Genomic DNA, 23,660 nt, shown 5'->3' on the forward strand with positions numbered 1-23,660 from the left:
AGCGAGAGAGCGAGAGAGAGAGACAGAGAGAGACAGAGAGACAGAGAGAGAGAGAGAGAGAGAGACAGAGAGAGAGAGAGAGAGAGAGAGAGAGAGAGAGAGAGAGAGAGAGAGAGAGAGAGAGAGAGAGAGAGAGAGAGAGAGAGAGAGAGAGAGAGAGAGAGAGAGAGAGAGACAGAGAGAGAGAGAGAGAGAGAGAGAGAGAGAGACTTTCTCACCCAACAGGGGAACAGTCTGTTCTATAAAGGGGTCCTTGTTAATTTCAAGTCAATTGGAGGAGTTATTATAAGATTTTCTTACAGCAGGGATGAACTTGGTCAAGGGCGACACACACAACCCACCCTGGTTTCTATATGTGGCATCCTCAACATGACAACCACCTTCACATAACCTTGTAGATCAGAGGATTCTCATGCTTTACCAAATTATTAATTATCAAAGGATGAATCAATAAATAATGTAGTAGGAAACCATATTGTAATTTTTCAAGCTTTCCTGGGCCAAATATGGTGATCCTCTGTATCTCAGATGGTAGAGCATGGCGTACATAAAAACGTTATGCACGCATGACTGTAAGTTGCTTTGGATAAAAGAGTCCGCTAAATGTCTTATAATATTATTATTATTATTATTATTATTATTATTATTATTATTATGTATAGCCTTTTAAAAAATTATGTGACACAATGTTTGTAAAACGACAGTCTTCTGTGAAAAACTTTCCTGGAAGCACTCAGGTGTAAAGACAGTTTTAGAAGATGACATTGGTCTGTGCCAAATGAAGAATTGTTTTGTAAAGCACACTAAGGGATTCATGTTGGCTTTGAAATTACCATGGCAATATGTATGCAAATGTACCAACTGCTGCCAAAAATTAGATGTTCATTTTCTGTCTACTATTAATATCCTTTCTGGTCTCCAGTTGTCATGTAATATGGAATTACAACTGGAATTCATTTAGTTATTTTCTTATTGTCCTTGGCAACGCACTCTGTAGTTTTATAAACAGTCAGAAGTCAACAAGGCATTGTCCTCATGTTGCATGGCTGCTGGGTAGGGTGGAGGCCATTGAGAGTTAGTAATCTGTGTGCGTGCGTGTCCGCGCATGCATGCCTGTATGCGTGCGTTTGTAAGTGTATGCGCCCATACGTGTGTGTTTTGGTTGTGCTTGCGTGTGTGCATGCATTTCAGTACTCAGCCATGCTCTATGACAGTACAGTTGTGTAGGACATACTGTGTGTTTACTCTGCATATGCAGCCTTCATATCCTATCACATCACATATGTGGCTGTCAGCTCTATGTCTCTCTGAGTCTCTCTCTCTCTGGCTGTCTCACTCTCTTTGACTCTCTCTCTCTCTCTCTCTCTCTCTCTCTCTCTCTCTCTCTCTCTCTCTCTCTCTCTCTCTCTCTCTCTCTCTCTCTCTCTCTCTCTCTCTGGCTGTCTCACTCTCTCTGTCTCTCCCTCTCGCTGTCTCTCTTTCTCTCTCAATTCAATTCAATTTAAGGGCTTTATTGGCATAGAAAACGTATGTTAACATTGCCAAAGCAAGTGAATTAGATAGTAAACAAAAGTGAAATAAACAATAAATAATAACAGTAAACATTACACTCAGAAGTTCCAAAAGAATAAAGACATTTCAAATGTCATATTATGTGTATATACAGTGGTGTAACAATGTGCAAATAGTTACAATGATATCAAACATGTCTCACTAAGCTCTTCCTCTCTGGGGAGAACTTAAGTGCCATGTGGAATTAGTGACTCTGGGTCCAGGGGGACATATATGTTGGTTGCACTACCTTTGATTATGTTATTACCTCCTCATTAATGCACATTAAGAAACAAGGCTGAAGTAAGAGTAGAAGGCAAGAGTAATCTATAGTTCTGTTTGTGTGTGTGTTTGTGTGTGTGTGTTTGTGTTTGTGTGTGCATGTTTGCGTGTGAGAGGGAGATATTGTGACTCGAGGACAGTGTGAGTCTGAATGTGGTTTTGGGACAGACAGACAGACCGACATACAGACAGACAGACATACATACAGACACAGACAGACAGGAAGCAGACAGGAAGCTCCTCTGTCTTCTTTCCACTCATCAGGGAGAAATGATCAGGATTGGGATGCATTTACATATAAATGAAGACTGGTGAGCTGTCAGGGAGATAGAGGGAGATATGCACTGAGAGACAGAGTGAGAAAGAGAGAGAGGTAGAAAGATGAATATACAAAATGTAGCGAGAGAAAGAGATGAAAATACATGCACTGAGATATACAGTATAAGGAGATAGAGAGAGAGGGAGAGATACAGATAGATAGAGAGAGAGAGGGAGAGATACAGATAGATAGAGAGAGAGGGAGAGATACAGATAGATAGAGAGAGAGGGAGAGATACAGATAGATAGAGAGAGAGGGAGAGATACAGATAGATAGAGAGAGAGGGAGAGATACAGATAGATAGAGAGGGAGAGATACAGATAGATAGAGAGAGAGGGAGAGATACAGATAGAGAGAGAGAGAGGGAGAGATACAGATAGATAGAGAGGGAGAGATACAGATAGATAGAGAGAGAGGGAGAGATACAGATAGATAGAGAGAGAGGGAGAGATACAGATAGATAGAGAGAGAGGGAGAGAAGTCACTTGGTGACTGTAGAGTGAAGAATATGGTAAGAAGCTTTGTATATTTGACCCGAAGCACACAGATAGTTCATGGGTCTGCTCATAGATGGAATGTTCACAAACATATATTTTTTTACATATGGACACCTACTCATTCAAAGGTTATTCTTTATTTTTACTATTTTCTACATTGTAGAATAATAGTGAAGACATCAAAACAATGAAATAACACATATGGAATCATGTAGTAACCAAAACCCAAAAAGTGTTAAACAAATCAAAATATATTTTATGTTTGCCTTGATGTTTTCCACATTTTACTACGTTACAGCTTATTCTAAAATTGATTAAATCGTTTTTTTCCCCTCATCAATTTACACACAATACCCCATAACGACAAAGCAAAAACAGGTTTTTAGAACATTTTGCTAATTTATATAACAAAAATATCACATTTACGTAAGTATTCAGACCCTTTCCTCAGTACATGGTTGAAGCACCTTTGACAGCGATTACAGCCTTGAGTCTTCTGGCTATGACGCTACAAGCTTGGCACACCTGTATTTGGGGAGTCTCTCCCATTCTTCTCTGCAGATCCTCTCAAGCACTGTCAGGTTGGATGGCTATTTTCAGGTCTTTCCAGAGATGTTAGATCGGGTTCAAGTCCGGGCTTGGCTGGGACACTCAAGGACATTTAGAGACTTGTCCCGAAGCCACTCCTGCGTTGTCTTGACTGTGTGCTTAGGGTCATTGTCCTGTTGGAAGGTGAACCTTCGCCCCAGTCTGAGGTCCTGAGCGTTCTGGAGCAGGTTTTCATCAAGGATCTCTCTGTACTTTGCTCCGTCATCTTTCCCTCGATCCTGACTAGTCTCCCAGTCCCTGCCGCTGAAAAACATCCCCAAAGCATGATGCTGCCACCACCATGCTTCACCGTAGAGATGGTTCCAGGTTTCCTCCAGGCGTGACACTTGGCATTCAGGCCAAATAGTTCAATCTTGGTTTCATCAGATCAGAGAATCTTGTTTCTCATGGTCTGAGAGTCCTTTAGGGAAACTGAGTGCCTTTTGGCAAACTCCAAGCGGGCTGTCATGTGCCTTTTACTGAGGAGTGGCTTCCGTCTGGCCTGATTGGTGGAGTGCTGCAGAGATGGTTTTCCTTCTGGAAGGTTCTCCCATCTCTACAGAGGAACTCTGGAGATCTGTCAGAGTGACCATAGGGTTCTTGTTCACCTCCCTGACCTAGGCCCTTCTCTCCCAATTGCTCACTTTGGGCGGGCGGCCAGCTCTATGAAGAGTCTTGGTGGTTCCAAACTTCTTCCATTTAAGAATGATGGAGGCCACAGTGTTCTTGGGGACCTTCAATGCTGCATAAATGTTTTGGTATCCTTCCCCAGATCTGTGCCTCGACACAATCCTATCTCGGAGCTCTACATACAATTCATTCGACCTCATGGCTTGGTTTTTGCTCTGGCATGCACTGTCAACTGTGGGACCTTATATAGATAGTTGTGTGCCTTTCCAAATCATGTCCAATCAATTGACTTTACCGCAGGTGGACTCCAATCAAGTTGTAGAAACATCTCAAGGATGATCAATGGAAACAGGATGGACCTGAGCTCAATTTCGAGTCTTATAGTAAAAGAGTCTGAATACTTATGTATATATATTTTAACCTGTTTTCACTTTGTCATTATGGGGTATTGTGTGTAGATTTATGATTTTTTTATTTTATTTAATACATTTTAGAATGAGGCTGTAACGTAACTAAATGTGGAAAAAGTCAAGGGGTCTGAATATTTTCAGAGTACATTGTATGAAAATATATATATATTTCAAAATAACACAATAGCATCTTCATTAGTTTATGTTACTGTAGTCAAAATCTTAAAAATAAAATGTAAAAACAAATAAAAAACACAAAAAACAGAATAATTTGAGTGTTCAATCAATTCTATTTGTGGAGTGCCTTTGTTAAAACTATGAAACAGAAAGCATATGTGTTGGACGCGGTAACAGGATCTTTTTATAACAACAAAAAATATTATCTGAGTCTACAGATAAAATATATTCAGTTAGATGTCCAGATAGTTAAAGATAGATGGAAAGTAACAACTAAACACAGATTGAAAGAGGGCATTCACTGTAAATTGAGAGAGTGGAAATAGACTTTGAGGGTGGAAGGGATAGAAATAGATTGAGGGGATTGAGATGACTGTGTCTTCTGGCCCTGATAGGATCATACCGCCCACCCAACATCTGAGAATTACACTTCATTACAGGAGCAGGGAGAGAAAACGGAGGTGAGAAATAGAGAGAGAGGGAATAGGTGCGTACTCAACGTGTGTGTGCGTGCATGTGTGTGTGTGTTCGCGTGCATGTGTGTGTGTATACGCATGCATGTGTGTGTGTGTGTTCGCGTGCATGTGTGTGTGGTGCATGTGTGTGTGTGTGTGTGTGTGTGTGTGTGTGTGTGTGTGTGTGTGTGTGTGTGTGTGTGTTTGTGTGTGTGTGTGTGTTTGCGTGAATGTGTGTGTATATAAATCACCCACCCACAGAGAGACCGTATTGCTCCATGTGTCCCCAGGCAGATCAGGGTCCTGTCTGTCTTTGTGTGACACCACAGTCAGGCAATAAATACAGACCCCTGAGCAAGAATACATTTAACCTGATTTATACACACACACTCTAACCACAAGCATATACACACACACACATACACACATACACACACACACACACACACACACACAAACTAACTAACTGACTGACACTCCTATGCACCTCCTCAATACCACCTGGTGACCGTATATCTGGGTGGGTGTGTTAGGGCACTCTGAAGTGTACACTACAGTGAAGTGGCAGATGGTACTGTAGTTGTCTGTACAGAAGTGTGTGGTGTAGACAGACAGAGGGAGATATAGCTGAGAGACAGTGAGATGTAGGTCTGGGCTGCAGTATTCCTCCTCCTACAGGGACAACACATAGTTTTCCTGTGTTTGTGTGTGTGTTTGTGTGTGTTTGAGTGTTTGTGTGTGTGTGTGTGTGCATGTGTTTATGTGTGCGTGCATGTATGCAGGTGTGTGGGCATGTGCACGGCCTTACAGGAATGGTGTATGAAGTCTATAATCATTTTATTGTGTATAAATGTTGAAATAATTACACATTATTTTCTATGGCTCTTGTGTATAGTTAGATATTAATGATGAAAGGATGTGGAAAGAGAGGATGGGTAGAGAGAGGGAGAGAGAGAGAGGGAGAGATAGATGTAATTTCTCCTTAATGGTTAGAAAGTGGTGGGGTGAATTAATAACACTTGAGCTGTTCCTCCTGATTAACATATTGATATGATGTACAAGAGGGAGAGAGAGGGAGAGAGAGGTGAGAGGGAGACAGAGGGAGAGAGAGACAGACGGAGAGAGTGAGCGAGAGAGGGACGGAGAGAGGGAGAGAGGGGAGAGAGAGTGAGACAGAGAGAGGGAGAGGGAGAGGAGGAGAGGCTTCATTGAACAATGAGTAATCAGTCTAATGTCAATACTGGGGAAAGCAGATGTATTATTTCTGTCAGGTTCAGATAATAGCCTTCTTTAGAGTAGCAAACCAATCTAATAAATCTAATGCTCTGTACCACAAACTGAATTTTGCTCTGCCCGGAGTGCCCCTGAAGTACCCCCTCGTGCATTTTACCAGTAGGCCATTGGTCTCATAAGTCTTCTCTAGTACCCCTGTGGATAGGCTAAGTACCCTCAGGCATCCTAGTACCCCTGTGGATAGGCCCAGTGCCCCCAGGCATCCTAGTACCCCTGTGGATAGGCCCAGTGCCCCCAGGCTTCCTAGTACCCCTGTGGATAGGCCCAGTGCCCCCAGGCTTCCTAGTACCCCTGGTTGGGAACCACTGCTCTAGTCTAATGTAGATTATCAAAGGTGTCCAATTCAATGCCTGGAATGGAATAAACCCATTATATAGGTTTGGTGTGGGGATGACATTTGAATAATGATAATGACAATGTCTGTCTGTTTCTAAAGCAATCCCAATTATCTCCTAGGTATCAGAAATGTCATATGTGGTTGCATAATGAGATTCTGCAGAACTATCTATCTATCTATCTATCTATCTATCTATCTATCTATCTATCTATCTATCTATCTATCTATCTATCTATCTATCTATCTATCTATCTATCTATCTATCTATCTATCTATCTATCTATCTATCTATCTATCTATCTAATCTATCTACAGTTGAAGTCGGAAGTTTACATACACTTAGGTTGGAGTAATTAAAACTCGTTTTTCAACCACTCCACAAATGTCTTGTTAACAAACTATAGTTTTGGCAAGTCGGTTAGGACATCTACTTTGTGCATGACACAAGTAATTTTTACAACAATTGTTTACAGACAGATTATTTCACTTATAATTAACTGTATCACAATTCCTGTGGGTCTGAAGTTTACATACACTAAGTTGACTGTGCCTATAAACAGCTTGGAAAATTCCAGAAAATGATGTCATGGCTTTAGAAGCGTCTGATTGGCTAATTGACATCATTTGAGTCAATTGGAGGTGTACCTGTGGATGTATTTCAAGGCCTACCTTCAAACTCAGTGCCTCTTTGCTTGACATCATGGGAAAATCAAAAGAAATCAGCCAAGACCTCAGAAGAAAGTCTGGTTCATCCTTGGGAGCAATTTCCAAATGCCTGAAGGTACCACGTTCATCTGTACAAACAATAGTACGCAAGTATAAACACCATGGGACCACGCAGCCATCATACCGCTCAGGAAGGAGACGGGATCCGTCTCCTAGAGATGAACGTACTTTGGTGCGAAAAGTGCAAATCAATCCCAGAACAACAGAAAAGGACCTTGTGAAGATTCTGGAGGAAACAGGTACAAAAGTATCTATATACACAGTAAAACAAGTCCTATATCGACATAACCTGAAAGGCCGCTCAGCAAGGAAGAAGCCACTGCTCCAAAACCGCCATAAAAAAGCCAGACTATGGTTTGCAACTGCACATGGGGACAAACATCGTACTTTTTGGAGAAATGACCTCTGGTCTGATGAAACAAAAATAGAACTGTTTGGCCATAATGACCATCGTTATGTTTGGAGGAAAAAGGGGGATGCTTGCAATCCGAAGAACACCATCCCAACCGTGAAGCACGGGGGTGGCAGCATCATGCTGTGGGGGTGCTTTGCTGCAGTAGGGACTGGTGCACTTCACAAAATAGATGGCATCATGAGGAAGGAAAATTATGTGGATATATTGAAGCAACATCTCAAGACGTCAATCAGGAAGTTAAAGCTTGGTCACAAATGGGTCTTCCAAAAGGACAATGACCCCAAGCATACTTCCAAAGTTGTGGCAAAATGGCTTAAGGACAACAAAGTCAAGGTATTGGAGTGGCCATCACAAAGCCCTGACCTCAAGCCTATAGAACATTTGTGGGCAGAACTGAAAAAGCGTGTGCGAGCAAGGAGGCCTACAAACCTGACTCAGTTACACCAGCTCTGTCAGGAGGAATAGGCCAAAATTCACCCAACTTATTGTGGGAAGCCTGTGGAAGGCTACCCGAAACGTTTGACCCAAGTTATACTAATACTAATACTAATTGAGTGTCTGTATACTTCTGACCCACTGGGAATGTAATGAAAGAAAGAAAAGCTGAAATAAATCATTCTCTCTACTATTGTTATGATATTTCACATTCTTAAAATAAAGTGGTGATCCTAACTGACCTAAGGCAGGGAATTTTTACAAGGATTAAATATCAGGAATTGTGAAAAACTGAGTTTAAATGTATATATATATATCATACACACACACACACACACACACACACATACACATACACATACACACACACACACACACACACACACAAACACAGACAGGCACATACATATACACACATGTGTGAGGCCTACTGCTAATTAAGAGGAATAATTAGGCAGACACCCACACCCACACTTATTTAACACACACAAAATCCGGCTCTGGTAATTAGGGGCATTAATTACAAGTGTAGTTGTCTCTGTGAGTGTTCTGTATCACTCAGACTGGCACACAGCAGGGATCCTTTACTGTAGCACTTTAACACACACACACACACACACACACACACACACACACACACACACACACACAGTGCACAGTACTGTAAACAAGTGATGCCTAATTAGTCCTAGACTGATTGCTGGCCGTGGGTTAACCTTTCTGTCACCATGGGAGCAGAAGACAAGAAATCACCAAATGTTTAACTCAAAGATCATTCCCCTCAGTCCTGCTGGGTCAATACCCTACCCTTTATCCAGACATGAAACTAGAAGTTAACCTTGAAGGGCCTAAAGCACCTTTAAACCCCCCTAAGTAACATAATACAAAAATCCCCATCAAAATCCATCAATTTAAGCTAGAAGGCCGGCGACGCCCAACGCCTGAGCTGGACAGGAGGGGGAGCCAAAGCGAAGGCTGGTGTGACATTTAATTTTTTTGCAATTTATGAATGTGTTATTCAATGCGTTTCTAAGGGCTTTAGTAGTAAAGGCCAAATTCAATATTTTATCTATTTTCTGGGGGGTTGATAGTCCATCCATGCTAGCAATGTTAGCCTCAAACTGCACTAAATCTCTCCAGCTAAAGAGCTAGCTTAGTGTTAACATTCAACATTAGTTCTACCCTTCCAAGATGCTAACACCATTAGCCTGCTAGCATAGTGTTACGACGCTAGCCTTAGTAACCACCACTGACACCATTGTAGTGACTTCTAACAAATGAAAAAGGGATGACTTAAAATCCCACATGCCCAGAGAGGTGACATTGAGCTAATGATGATCCAAATTGGGAATAAAGAATTAGCTTTTTTCCCCTCTGGATGAGTCACTGAGTGTATGACTGTTTTCCCATCTGACTGAGTCACTGAGTGTATGACTGTTTTCCCCTCTGGATGAGTCACTGAGTGTATGACTGTTTTCCCCTCTGGATGTCCCTGAGTGTATGACTGTTTTCCCCTCTAGCTGAGTCACTGAGTGTATGACTGTTTACCCCCCTGACTGAGTCACTGAGTGTATGACTGTTTTCCCCTCTCGCTGAATCACTGAGCGTATGACTGTTTTCCCCTCTGGCTGAGTCAAATCAAATCAAACTTTATTTGTCACATGCGCCGAATACAACAGGTGTAGACCTTACTGTGAAATGCTTACTTACAAGCCCTTAACCAACATTGCAGTTCAAGAAAGAGTTAAGAAAATATTTACCAAATAAACTAAAGTAAAAAAGAATAAAAAAGTAACACATTATAATAACAATAACAAGGCAATATACAGGGACTACCGGTACCGAGTCAATGTGCAGGACTACAGATTAGTCAAGGTAATTTGTACATGTAGGTAGGGGTAAAGTGACTATGCATAGATAATAGACGGCAGGTAGCAGCAGTGTAAAAACAAATGGAGGGGGGTTTCAATGTAAATAGTCCGGGTGGCCATTTGATTAATTGTTCAGTAGTCTTATTGCTTGGGGGAAGAAGCTGTTAAGGAGCCTTTTGGTCCTAGACTTGGCGCTCCGGTACCGCTTGCCGTGCGGTAGCAGAGTGAACAGTCTATGACTTGGGTGACTGGAGTCTTTGACAATCCTTTGGGCTTTCCTCTGACATCGCCTAGTATATAGGTCCTGGGTGGCAGGAAGCTTGGCCCCAGTGATGTACTGGGCCGTACGCACTACCCTCTGTAGCGCCTTACGGTCAGATGCCGAGCAGTTGCCATACCAGGCAGTGATGCAACTGGTCAGGATGCTCTCGATGGTGCAGCTGTATAACTTTTTGAGGCTCTGGGGACCCATGCCAAATCTTTTCAGTCTTCTGAGGGGGAAAATGTGTTGTCGTGCCCTCTTCACGACTGTCTTGGTGTGTTTGGACCATGATAGTTTGTTGGTGATGTGGAACCAAGGAACTTGAAACTCTGGACCCGCTCCACTACAACCCTGTCGATGTTAATGGGGGCCTGTTCGGCCCGCCTTTTCCTGTAGTCCACGATCAGCTCCTAAGTCTTGCTCACATTAAGGGAGAGGTTGTTGTCCTGGCACCACACTGCCAGGTGTCTGACCTCCTCCCTATAGGCTGTCTCATCATTGTCGGTGATCAGGCCTACCACTGTTGTGTCGTCAGCAAACTTAATGATGGTGTTGGAGTCGTGTTTGGCCACGCAGTCGTGGGTGAACAGGGAGTGCAGGAGGGGACTAAGCACGCACCCCTGAGGGGGTGTTGAGGATCAGCGTGGCAGACGTGTTGTTGCCTACCCTTACCACCTGGGGGTGGCCCTCAGGAAGTCCAGGATCCAGTTGCAGAGAGAGGTGTTTAGTCCCAGGGTCCTTAGCTTAGTGATGAGCTTTATGGGCACCATGGTGTTGAACGCTGAGCTGTAGTCAATGAACAGCATTCTCACATAGGTGTTCCTTTTGTCCAGGTTGGAAAGGGCAGTGCGTAGTCTGATTGAGATTGCGTCACCTGTGGATCAGTTGGGGCGATATGCGAATTGGAGTGGGTCTATGGTATCCGGGATGATGCTGTTGATGTGAGCCATGACCAGCTTTTCAAAACACTTCGTGGCTACCGACGTGAGTGCTACGGGGCGGTAATTATTTAGGCAGGTTACCTTCGCTTCCTTGGGCACAGGGACTATTGTGGTCTGCTTGAAACGTGTAGGTATTACAGACTCGTTCAGGGAAAGGTTGAAAATGTCAGTGAAGACACTTGCCAATTGGTCCGCGCATGCTTTGAGTACACGTCCTGGTAATCCATCTGGCCCCGCGGCTTTGTGAATGTTGACCTGTTTAAAGGTGTTGCTCACATCGGCTACAGAGAGCGTTATCACACAGTCGTCCGGAACAGCTGGTGCTCTCATGCATGCTTCAGTGTTGCTTGCCTCGAAGCGAGCATAAAAAGCATTTAGGTCGTCTGGTAGGCTCGCGTCACTGGGCAGCTCGCAGCTGGGATTCCCTTTGTAGTCCGTAATAGTTTTCAAGCCCTGCCACATCCGACAAGCGTCAGAGCCTTTGTAGTAGGATTAAATCTTAATCCTGTATTGACAATTTGCCTGTTTGATGGTTCGTCTGAGGGCATAGTGGGATTTCTTCTAAACGTCCGGATTAGTGTCCCGCTCCTTTAGCCTTTAGCTCGATGCAGATGTTGCCTGTAATCCATGGCTTCTGGTTTGGATATGTACGTACGGTCACTGTGGGGACGACGTCGTCGATGCACTTATTGATGAAGCCAATGACTGAGGTGGTATACTCCTCAATGCCATTGGATGAATCCCGGAACATATTACAGTCTGTGCTAGCAAAACAGTCCTGTAGCATATAATCTGCGTCACTGAGTCACTGAGTGTATGACAGCACACACACACACACCTACAAAACACACACACTGATTTAGCATCCACAGAGGTCACACTAATGAAATGTGTACCCAGATGTAGAATTCTCTTGCTCAGTGCACAATATGGTAGTGTGTTTCTGACGTTTTGTTTCCATAGTTGCTGAGTAAGGAGGAGGGGACTAATGATGGTAGGGTATAAGAAACATGTTTAACTCTGTCTATTCACCTCTCTCTCTCTCTCTCTCTCTCTCTCTCTCTCTCTCTCTCTCTCTCTCTCTCTCTCTCTCTCTCTCTCTCTCTCTCTCTCTCTCTCTCTCTCTCTCTCTCTCTCTCTCTCTCTCCCCCTAACCCTCTCCTCTTTTGTCTTGAGGGCAGCTAACTCAATGTCCTGTCTTCTCTCTGTCACTCTCTTTCCCTCCATAGTTGACGGCTGTACGGACTGGTCGGTGGACTACCTGAAGTATCGTGTGTTGAAGGGGGAGCCGGTGAGGCTGAAGTGTGCCCTGTTCTACGGCTACATCCGGGCTAACTACAGCCAGGCTCAGAGTGTGGGCCTCAGCCTCATGTGGTACCGCAGCTCTGGCCTGGGCCACGGAGACTTCGAGGAGCCCATCTCCTTCGACGGCGTGCGCATGAGCAAGGAGGAGGACGCCATCTGGTTCAGACCGGCCGACCTGCAGGACGTGGGCCTCTACTCCTGTGTGCTACGGTAAGACAGGAGGGACAAACTCTACTCTAGTCTACTCCTGTGTGCTACGGTAATTAGAGACAGTAGGGATACTAGAGATACAGTAAGACATTAGAGACAGTAGGGATACTAGAGATACAGTAAGACATTAGAGACAGTAGGGATACTAGAGATACAGGAAAACATTAGAGACAGTAGGGATACTAGAGATACAGTAAGACATTAGAGACAGTAGGGATACTAGAGATATAGGAAGACATTAGAGACAGTAGGGATGCTAGAGATACGGATACTAGAGATACAGTAAGACATTAGAGACAGTAGGGATACTAGAGATACAGTAAGACATTAGAGACAGTAGGGATATTAGAGATACAGGAAGACATTAGAGACAGTAGGGATACTAGAGATACAGGAAAACATTAGAGACAGTAGGGATACTAGAGATACAGTAAGACATTAGAGACAGTAGGGATACTAGAGATACAGTAAGACATTAGAGACAGTAGGGATACTAGAGATACAGGAAGACATTAGAAACAGTAGGGATACTAGAGATACAGGAAGACATTAGAGACAGTAGGGATACTAGAGATACAATAAGACATTAGAGACAGTAGGGACACTAGAGATACAGTAAGACAATAGAGACAGTAGGGATACTAGAGATATGGTAACAAAGAGACAGTAGGGATACTAGAGATACAATAAGACATTAGAGACAGTAGGGATACTAGAGATACGGTAAGACATTAGAGACAGTAGGGATGCTAGAGATACAGATACTAGACATACAGTAAGACCTTAGAGACAGTAGGGATCCTAGAGATACAGTAAGACATTAGAGACTGTAGGGATACTAGAGATACAGGAATACATTATAGACAGTAGGGATACTAGAGATACAATAAGACATTAGAGACAGTAGGGATACTATATATACAGGAAGACATTAGAGACAGTAGGGATACTAGAGATACAGGAATACATTATAGACAGTAGGGATACTAGAGATACAATAAGACATTAGAGACAGTAGGGATACTAGAGATACAGTAAGACATTAGAGACAGTAGGGATACTAGAGATACAGTAAGACATTAGAGACAGTAGGGATACTAGAGATACAGGAAGACATTAGAGACAGTAGGGATACTAGAGATACAGGAAGACATTCGAGACAGTAGGGATGCTAGAGATACAAAGCATTAGAGACAGTGGATACTAGAGATACAGTAAGACATTAGAGACAGTAGGGATACTAGAGATACAGTAAGACATTAGAGACAGTAGGGATACTAGAGATACAGTAAGACATTAGAGACAGTAGGGATACTAGAGATACAGGAAGACATTAGAGACAGTAGGGATGCTAGAGATACGGATACTAGAGATACAGTAAGACATTAGAGACAGTAGGGATACTAGAGATACAGTAAGACATTAGAGACATTAGGGATATTAGAGATACAGGAAGACATTAGAGACAGTAGGGATACTAGAGATACAGGAAAACATTAGAGACAGTAGGGATACTAGAGATACAGTAAGACATTAGAGACAGTAGGGATACTAGAGATACAGGAAGACATTAGAGACAGTAGGGATGCTAGAGATACAGATACTAGAGATACAGTAAGACATTAGAGACAGTAGGGATACTAGAGATACAGTAAGACATTAGAGACAGTAGGGATATTAGAGATACAGGAAGACATTAGAGACAGTAGGGATACTAGAGATACAGGAAAACATTAGAGACAGTAGGGATACTAGAGATACAGTAAGACATTAGAGACAGTAGGGATACTATAGATACAGTAAGACATTAGAGACAGTAGCGATACTAGAGATACAGGAAGACATTAGAAACAGTAGGGATACTAGAGATACAGGAAGACATTAGAGACAGTAGGGATACTAGAGATACAATAAGACATTAGAGACAGTAGGGACACTAGAGATACAGTAAGACATTAGAGACAGTAGGGATACTAGAGATATGGTAACAAAGAAACAGTAGGGATACTAGAGATACAATAAGACATTAGAGACAGTAGGGATACTAGAGATAAGGTAAGACATTAGAGACAGTAGGGATGCTAGAGATATGGATACTAGACATACAGTAAGACCTTAGAGACAGTAGGGATACTAGAGATACAGTAAGACATTAGAGACTGTAGGGATACTAGAGATATGGTAACAAAGAGACAGTAGGGATACTAGAAATACAGTAAGACATTAGAGACAGTAGATACTAGATATACATTACGACATTAGCAACAGTAGGGATACTAGAGATACAGTAAGACATTAGAGACAGTAGGGATACTAGAGATACAGGAAGACATTCGAGACAGTAGGGATACTAGAGATACAGGAAGATATTAGAGACAGTAGGGATACTAGAGATAAGGTAAGACATTAGAGACAGTAGGGATCCTAGAGATACAGTAAGACATTAGAGACAGTAGGGATGCTAGAGATACGGATACCAGAGATACAGTAAGACATTAGAGACAGTAGGGATACTAGAGATACAGGAAGACATTAGAGACAGTAGGGATACTAGAGATACAATAAGACATTAGAGACAGTAGGGATACTAGAGATATGGTAACAAAGAGACAGTAGGGATACTAGAAATAGAGTAAGACATTAGAGACAGTAGATACTAGAGATACAGGAAGACATTAGAGACAGTAGGGATACTAGAGATACAGTAAGACATTAGAGACAGTAGGGATACTAGAGATACAGGAAGACATTAGAGACAGTAGGGATACTAGAGATACAGGAAGACATTAGAGACAGTAGGGATACTAGAGATACAGGAAGACATTAGAGACAGTAGTGATACTAGAGATACAGTAAGACATTAGAGACAGTAGATACTAGAGATACAGGAAGACATTAGAGACAGTAGGGATACTAGAGATACAGTAAGACATTAGAGACAGTAGGGATACTAGAGATACAGGAAGACATTAGAGACAGTAGGGATACTAGAGATACAGGAAGACATTAGAGACAGTAGGGATACTAGAGATACAGGAAGACATTAGAGACAGTAGGGATACTAGAGATACAGGAAGACATTAGAGACAGTAGTGATACTAGAGATACAGTAAGACATTAGAGACTGTAGATACTAGAGATACGAGTACCAGAGATACAGTACGACATTAGCGACAGTAGGGATACTAGAGATACAGTAAGAAAGAGACATTAGGGATACTAGAGATACGGTAAGACATTAGTGACAGTAGGGATACTAGAGATACAATAAGACATTAGAGACAGTAGGGATACTAGAGATACAATAAGACATTAGAGACAGTAGGGATCCTAGAGATATGGTAAGAAATAGACAGTAGGGATACTAGAGATACAGTAAGACATTAGAGACAGTAGGGATCCTAGAGATACAATAAGACATTAGAGACAGTAAGGATACTAGAGATACAGTAAGACATTAGAGACAGTACGGATGCTAGAGATACGGATACTCGAGATATAGTAAGACATTAGAGACAGTAAGGATACTAGAGATACAGTAAGACATTAGAGACTGTAGGGATACTAGAGATATGGTAACAAAGAGACAGTAGGGATACTAGAAATACAGTAAGACATTAGAGACAGTAGATACTAGAGATACAGTACGACATTAGCGACAGTAGGGATACTAGAAATACAGAAATACATTATAGACAGTAGGGATACTAGAGATACAATAAGACATTAGATACAGTAGGGATACATGAGATACAATAAGACACTAGAGACAGTATGGATCCTAGAGATACGGTAAGAAATAGACAGTAGGGATACTAGAGATACAATAAGACCTTAGAGACAGTAGGGATACTAGAGATACAGTAAGACATTAGAGACAGTAGGGATACTAGAGATACAGTAAGAAGGAGACAGTAGGGATACTAGAGATACGGTAAGACATTAGAGACAGTATGGACACTAGAGATACAATAAGACATTAGAGACAGTAGGGCTACTAGAGATATGGTAAGACATTAGAGATTGTAGGGATACTAGAGATACGGTAACAAAGAGACAGTAGGGATACTAGAGATACAGTAAGAAAGAGACTGTAGGGATACTAGAGATACGGTAAGACATTAGTGACAGTAGGGATACTAGAGATACAATAAGACATTAGAGACAGTAGGGATACTAGAGATACAATAAGACATTAGAGACAGTAGGGATCCTAGAGATACGGTAAGAAATAGACAGTAGGGATACTAGAGATACGGTAAGACATTAGAGACAGTAGATACTAGAGATACAGTACGACATTAGCGACAGTAGGGATACTAGAGATACAGTAAGACAGAGACAGTAGGGATACTAGAGATACAGGAAGACATTAGAGACAGTAGGGATACTAGAGATACAGTAAGACAGAGACAGTAGGGATACTAGAGATACGGTAAGACATTAGTGACAGTAGGGATACTAGAGATACAATAAGACATTAGAGACAGTACGGATGCTAGAGATACGGATACTCGAGATATAGTAAGACATTAGAGACAGTAAGGATACTAGAGATACAGTAAGACATTAGAGACTGTAGGGATACTAGAGATATGGTAACAAAGAGACAGTAGGGATACTAGAAATACAGAAATACATTATAGACAGTAGGGATACTAGAGATACAATAAGACATTAGATACAGTAGGGATACATGAGATACAATAAGACACTAGAGACAGTATGGATCCTAGAGATACGGTAAGAAATAGACAGTAGGGATACTAGAGATACAATAAGACCTTAGAGACAGTAGGGATACTAGAGATACAGTAAGACATTAGAGACAGTAGGGATACTAGAGATACAGTAAGAAGGAGACAGTAGGGATACTAGAGATACGGTAAGACATTAGAGACAGTATGGACACTAGAGATACAATAAGACATTAGAGACAGTAGGGCTACTAGAGATATGGTAAGACATTAGAGACAGTAGGGATACTAGAGATACAGTAAGACATTAGAGATTGTAGGGATACTAGAGATACGGTAACAAAGAGACAGTAGGGATACTAGAGATACAGTAAGAAAGAGACTGTAGGGATACTAGAGATACGGTAAGACATTAGTGACAGTAGGGATACTAGAGATACAATAAGACATTAGAGACAGTAGGGATACTAGAGATACAATAAGACATTAGAGACAGTAGGGATCCTAGAGATACGGTAAGAAATAGACAGTAGGGATACTAGAGATACGGTAAGACATTAGAGACAGTAGGGATACTAGAGATACAGTAAGACATTAGAGACTGTAGGGATACTAGAGATATGGTAACAAAGAGACAGTAGGGATACTAGAAATACAGTAAGACATTAGAGACAGTAGGGATACTAGAAATACAGTAAGACATTAGAGACAGTAGGGATACTAGAGATACAATAAGACATTAGAGACAGTAGGGATCCTAGAGATACGGTAAGAAATAGACAGTAGGGATACTAGAGATACGGTAAGACATTAGAGACAGAAGATACTAGAGATACAGTACGACATTAGCGACAGTAGGGATACTAGAGATACAGTAAGACATTAGAGACAGTAGGGATACTAGAGATACAATAAGACATTAGAGACAGTAGGGATACTAGAGATACAGGAAGACATTAGAGACAGTAGGGATACTAGAGATACAGAAATACATTATAGACAGTAGGGATACTAGAGATACAATAAGACATTAGAGACAGTAGGGATACTAGAGATACAGGAAGACATTAGAGACAGTAGGGATACTAGAGATAAGGTAAGATATTAGAGACAGTAGGGATGCTAGAGATACAGTAAGACTTTAAAGACAGTAGGGATGCTAGAGATACGGATACCAGAGATACAGTAAGACATTAGAGACAGTAGGGATACTAGAGATACAGTAAGACATTAGAGACTGTAAGGATACTAGAGATACGGTAACAAAGAGACAGTAGGGATACTAGAGACACAGTAAGACATTAGAGACTGTAAGGATACTAGAGATACGGTAACAAAGAGACAGTATGTATACTAGAAATACAGTAAGACATTAGAGACAGTAGATACTAGAGATACAGTATGACATTCGTGACAGTAGGGATACTAGAGATACGGTAACAAAGAGACAGTAGGGATACTAGAAATACAGTAAGACATTAGAGACAGTAGATACTAGAGATACAGTATGACATTCGTGACAGTACATTTTACATTTTAGTCATTTAGCAGACGCTCTTATCCAGAGCGACTTACAGGAGCAATTAGGGTTAAGTGCCTTGCTCAAGGGCACATTTACGTCATTTAGCAGACGCTCTTATCCAGAGCGACTAACAAATTGGTACATTCACCCTATAGCCAGTGGGATAACCACTTTACAATTTTTTTTTGGGGGGTAGAAGGATTACTTTATCCTATCCCAGGTATTCCTTAAAGAGGTGGGGTTTCAAATGTCTCCGGAGGGTGGTGAGTGACTCCGCTGTCCTGGCGTCGTGAGGGAGCTTGTTCCACCATTGGGGTGCCAGAGCAGCGAACAGTTTTGACTGGGCTGAGCGGGAACTATGCTTCCGCAGAGGAAGGGGAGCCAGCAGGCCAGAGGTGGATGAACGCAATGCCCTCGTTTGGGTGTAGGGACTGATCAGATAGGGATACTAGAGATACAGTAAGACATTAGAGACAGTAGGGATACTAGAGATACAGTAAGATAGAGACAGTAGGGATACTAGAGATACGGTAAGACAGAGACAGTAGGGATACTAGAGATATAATAAGGCTTTAGAGACAGTATGGATCCTAGAGATACGGTAAGAAATAGACAGTAGGGATACTAGAGATAAGGTAAGACATTAGAGACAGTAGGATACTAGAGATACGGTAAGAAAGAGACAGTAGGGATACTAGAGATACGGTAAGACATTAGAGACAGTAGGGACACTAGAGATACAATAAGACATTAGAGACAGTATGGATCCTAGAGATACGGTAAGAAAGAGACAGTAGGGATACTAGAGATACAGGAAGATATTAGAGACAGTAGGATACTAGAGATACGGTAAGAAAGAGACAGTAGGGATAATAGAGATACGGTAAGACATTAGAGACAGTAGGGACACTAGAGATACAATAAGACATTAGAGACAGTAGGGCTACTAGAGATATAGTAAGACATTAGAGACAGTAGGGATACTAGAGATACAGTAAGACATTAGAGACTTTAGGGATACTAGAGATACAGTAACAAAGAGACCGTAGGAATACTAGAAATACAGTAAGACATTAGAGACAGTATGGATCCTAGAGATACAGTAAGAAAGAGACAGTAGGGATACTAGAGATACGGTAAGACAGAGACAGTAGGGATCCTAGAGATACGGTAAGACATTAGAGACAGTAGGGACACTAGAGATACAATAAGACATTAGAGACAGTATGGATCCTAGAGATACGGTAAGAAAGAGACAGTAGGGATACTAGAGATACAGGAAGATATTAGAGACAGTAGGATACTAGAGATACGGTAAGAAAGAGACAGTAGGGATAATAGAGATACGGTAAGACATTAGAGACAGTAGGGACACTAGAGATACAATAAGACATTAGAGACAGTAGGGCTACTAGAGATATGGTTATACATAAGAGACAGTAGGGATACTAGAGATACAGTAAGACAATAGAGACAGTAGGGATACTAGAGATACAGTACGACAATAGAGACAGTAGGGATACTAGAGATACAGTAAGACAATAGAGACAGTAGGGATACTAGAGATACAGTAAGACAATAGAGACAGTAGGGATACTAGAGATACAGTAAGACAATAGAGACAGTAGGGATACTAGAGATACAATAAGACATTAGAGACAGTAGGGATACTAGAGATACAGTAAGACATTAGAGACAGTAGGGATACTAGAGATACGGTAAGAAATAGACAGTAGGGATACTAGAGATACGGTAAGACATTAGTGACAGTAGGGATACTAGAGATACAATAAGACATTAGAGACAGTAGGGATACTAGAGATACAGTAAGACATTAGAGACAGTATGGATGCTAGAGATACAGTAAGAAAGAGACAGTAGGGATACTAGAGATACGGTAAGACATTAGTGACAGTAGGGATACTAGAGATACAATAAGACATTAGAGACAGTAGGGATACTAGAGATACAGTAAGACATTAGAGACTGTAGGGATACTAGAGATACAGTAAGACATTAGAGACAGTAGGGATACTAGAGATACGGTAAGAAATAGACAGTAGGGATACTAGAGATACGGTAAGACATTAGTGACAGTAGGGATACTAGAGATACAATAAGACATTAGAGACAGTAGGGATACTAGAGATACAGTAAGACATTAGAGACAGTATGGATGCTAGAGATACAGTAAGAAAGAGACAGTAGGGATACTAGAGATACGGTAAGACATTAGTGACAGTAGGGATACTAGAGATACAATAAGACATTAGAGACAGTAGGGATACTAGAGATACAGTAAGACATTAGAGACAGTATGGATGCTAGAGATACAATAAGACATTAGAGACAGTAGGGATACTAGAGATACAGTAAGACATTAGAGACTGTAGGGATACTAGAGATACAGTAAGACATTAGAGACAGTAGGGATACTAGATATACAGGAAGACATTAGAGACAGTAGGGATACTAGAGATACAGGAATACATTATAGACAGTAGGGATACTAGAGATACAGGAATACATTATAGACAGTAGGGATACTAGAGATACAATAAGACATTAGAGACAGTAGGGATACTAGAGATAAGGTAAGACATTAGAGATAGTAGGGATACTAGAGATACAGTAAGACTTTAGAGACATTAGGGATACTAGAGACACAGTAAGACATTAGAGACAGTAGGGATACTAGAGATACAGTAAGAAAGAGACAGTAGGGATACTAGAGATATGATAAGACAGAGACAGTAGGGATACTAGAAATACAGTAAGACATTAGAGACAGTAGGGATACTAGAGATACAGTAAGAAAGAGACAGTAGGGACACTAGAGATACGGTAAGATATTAGAGACAGTAGATACTAGAGATACAGTAAGACATTAGAGACAGTAGGGATACTAGAGATACAGTAAGAAAGAGACAGTAGGGATACTAGAGATACGGTAAGACATTAGAGACAGTAGGGACACTAGAGATACAATAAGACATTAGCGACAGTAGGGATACTAGAGATACAGTAAGACATTAGAGACAGTAGGGATACTAGATATACAGGAAGACATTAGAGACAGTAGGGATACTAGAGATACAGGAATACATTATAGACAGTAGGGATACTAGAGATACAATAAGACATTAGAGACAGTAGGGATACTAGAGATAAGGTAAGACATTAGAGATAGTAGGGATACTAGAGATACAGTAAGACTTTAGAGACAGTAGGGATACTAGAGACACAGTAAGACATTAGAGACAGTAGGGATACTACATATACAGTAAGACATTAGAGACAGTAGGGATACTAGAGATACAGTAAGAAAGAGACAGTAGGGATACTAGAGATACAATAAGACATTAGAGACTGTAGGGATACTAGAGATAAGGTAAGACATTAGAGATAGTAGGGATACTAGAGATACAGTAAGACATTAGAGACAGTAGGGATACTAGAGATACAGTAAGAAAGAGACAGTAGGGATACTAGAGATACGGTAAGACATTAGAGACAGTAGGGACACTAGAGATACAATAAGACATTAGAGACAGTAGGGCTACTAGAGATATGGTTATACATAAGAGACAGTAGGGATACTAGAGATACAGTAAGACAATAGAGACAGTAGGGATACTTGAGATACAGTAAGACATTAGAGACAGTAGGGATGCTAGAGATATGGTAAGACATTAGAGACAGTAGGGATACTAGAGATACAGTAAGACATTAGAGACATTAGAGACAGTAGGGATACTAGAGATACAATAAGACATTAGAGACAGTAGGGATTCTAGAGATACAGGAAGATGTTAGAGACAGTAGGGATACTAGAGATACAATAAGACATTAGAGACAGTAGGGATACTAGAGATACAGTAAGACATTAGAGACAGTAGGGATACTAGAGATACAGTAAGACATTAGAGACAGTAGGGATGCTAGAGATATGGTAAGACATTAGAGACAGTAGGGATACTTGAGATACAGTAAGACATTAGAGACATTAGAGACAGTAGGGATACTAGAGATACAATAAGACATTAGAGACAGTAGGGATTCTAGAGATACAGGAAGATGTTAGAGACAGTAGGGATACTAGAGATACAATAAGACATTAGAGACAGTAGGGATACTAGAGATACAGTAAGACATTAGAGACAGTAGGGATACTAGAGATACAGTAAGACATTAGAGACAGTAGGGATACTAGAGATACAGGAAGACATTAGAGACAGTAGGGATACTAGAGATACAGGAATACATTAGAGACAGTAGGGATACTAGAGATACAGTAAGACATTAGAGACAGTAGGGATACTACTGAGATACAGTAAGACATTAGAGACAGTAGGGATACTAGAGATACAGTAAGACATTAGAGACAGTAGGATACTAGAGATACGGTAAGAAAGAGACAGTAGGGATACTAGATATACAGGAAGACAGGAGAGACGATAGGGACACTTGGTAAGAGAGGAGATATAGGAACCCAATGATTATTTACTCTAGCGTGCTACATGCTCCCTTCCACTCTCTACATTCAACCGAAGGTACTCCCTCTGTGATATTGATTACTGAGTCTCTTTTTCCCACTCTTTCTCACTCACACTTCCTCTCTCTCACAATCTCTTCCCCCTCCATTATCTGGCAGAGTCAGAATCAAAAGGGTTGTGATTTTTGTCATACTGTGGAGAGCATCTGAAGTGGATGTTTCTCATAGTACTCTCTCCCTCC

General features: G+C 41.3%; 1 protein-coding gene across 1 annotated transcript in view; it reads left to right on the forward strand.

Annotated features, from left to right (window-relative positions):
* The window catches only part of LOC121536522 (interleukin-1 receptor accessory protein-like 1), a 401,955-nt gene that overhangs the window by 140,586 nt on the left and 237,709 nt on the right, over positions 1 to 23,660 (forward strand). Inside the window, exon 3 of the mRNA XM_041843855.2 lies at positions 12,419 to 12,704. Coding sequence (XP_041699789.2) covers positions 12,419 to 12,704 — 286 coding nt within the window. The remainder of the gene's footprint in view (positions 1 to 12,418; positions 12,705 to 23,660) is intronic.

Source organism: Coregonus clupeaformis, chromosome 23 (genome assembly GCF_020615455.1).
Source record: "Coregonus clupeaformis isolate EN_2021a chromosome 23, ASM2061545v1, whole genome shotgun sequence".
Classification (NCBI taxonomy): Eukaryota; Metazoa; Chordata; class Actinopteri; order Salmoniformes; family Salmonidae; genus Coregonus; species Coregonus clupeaformis.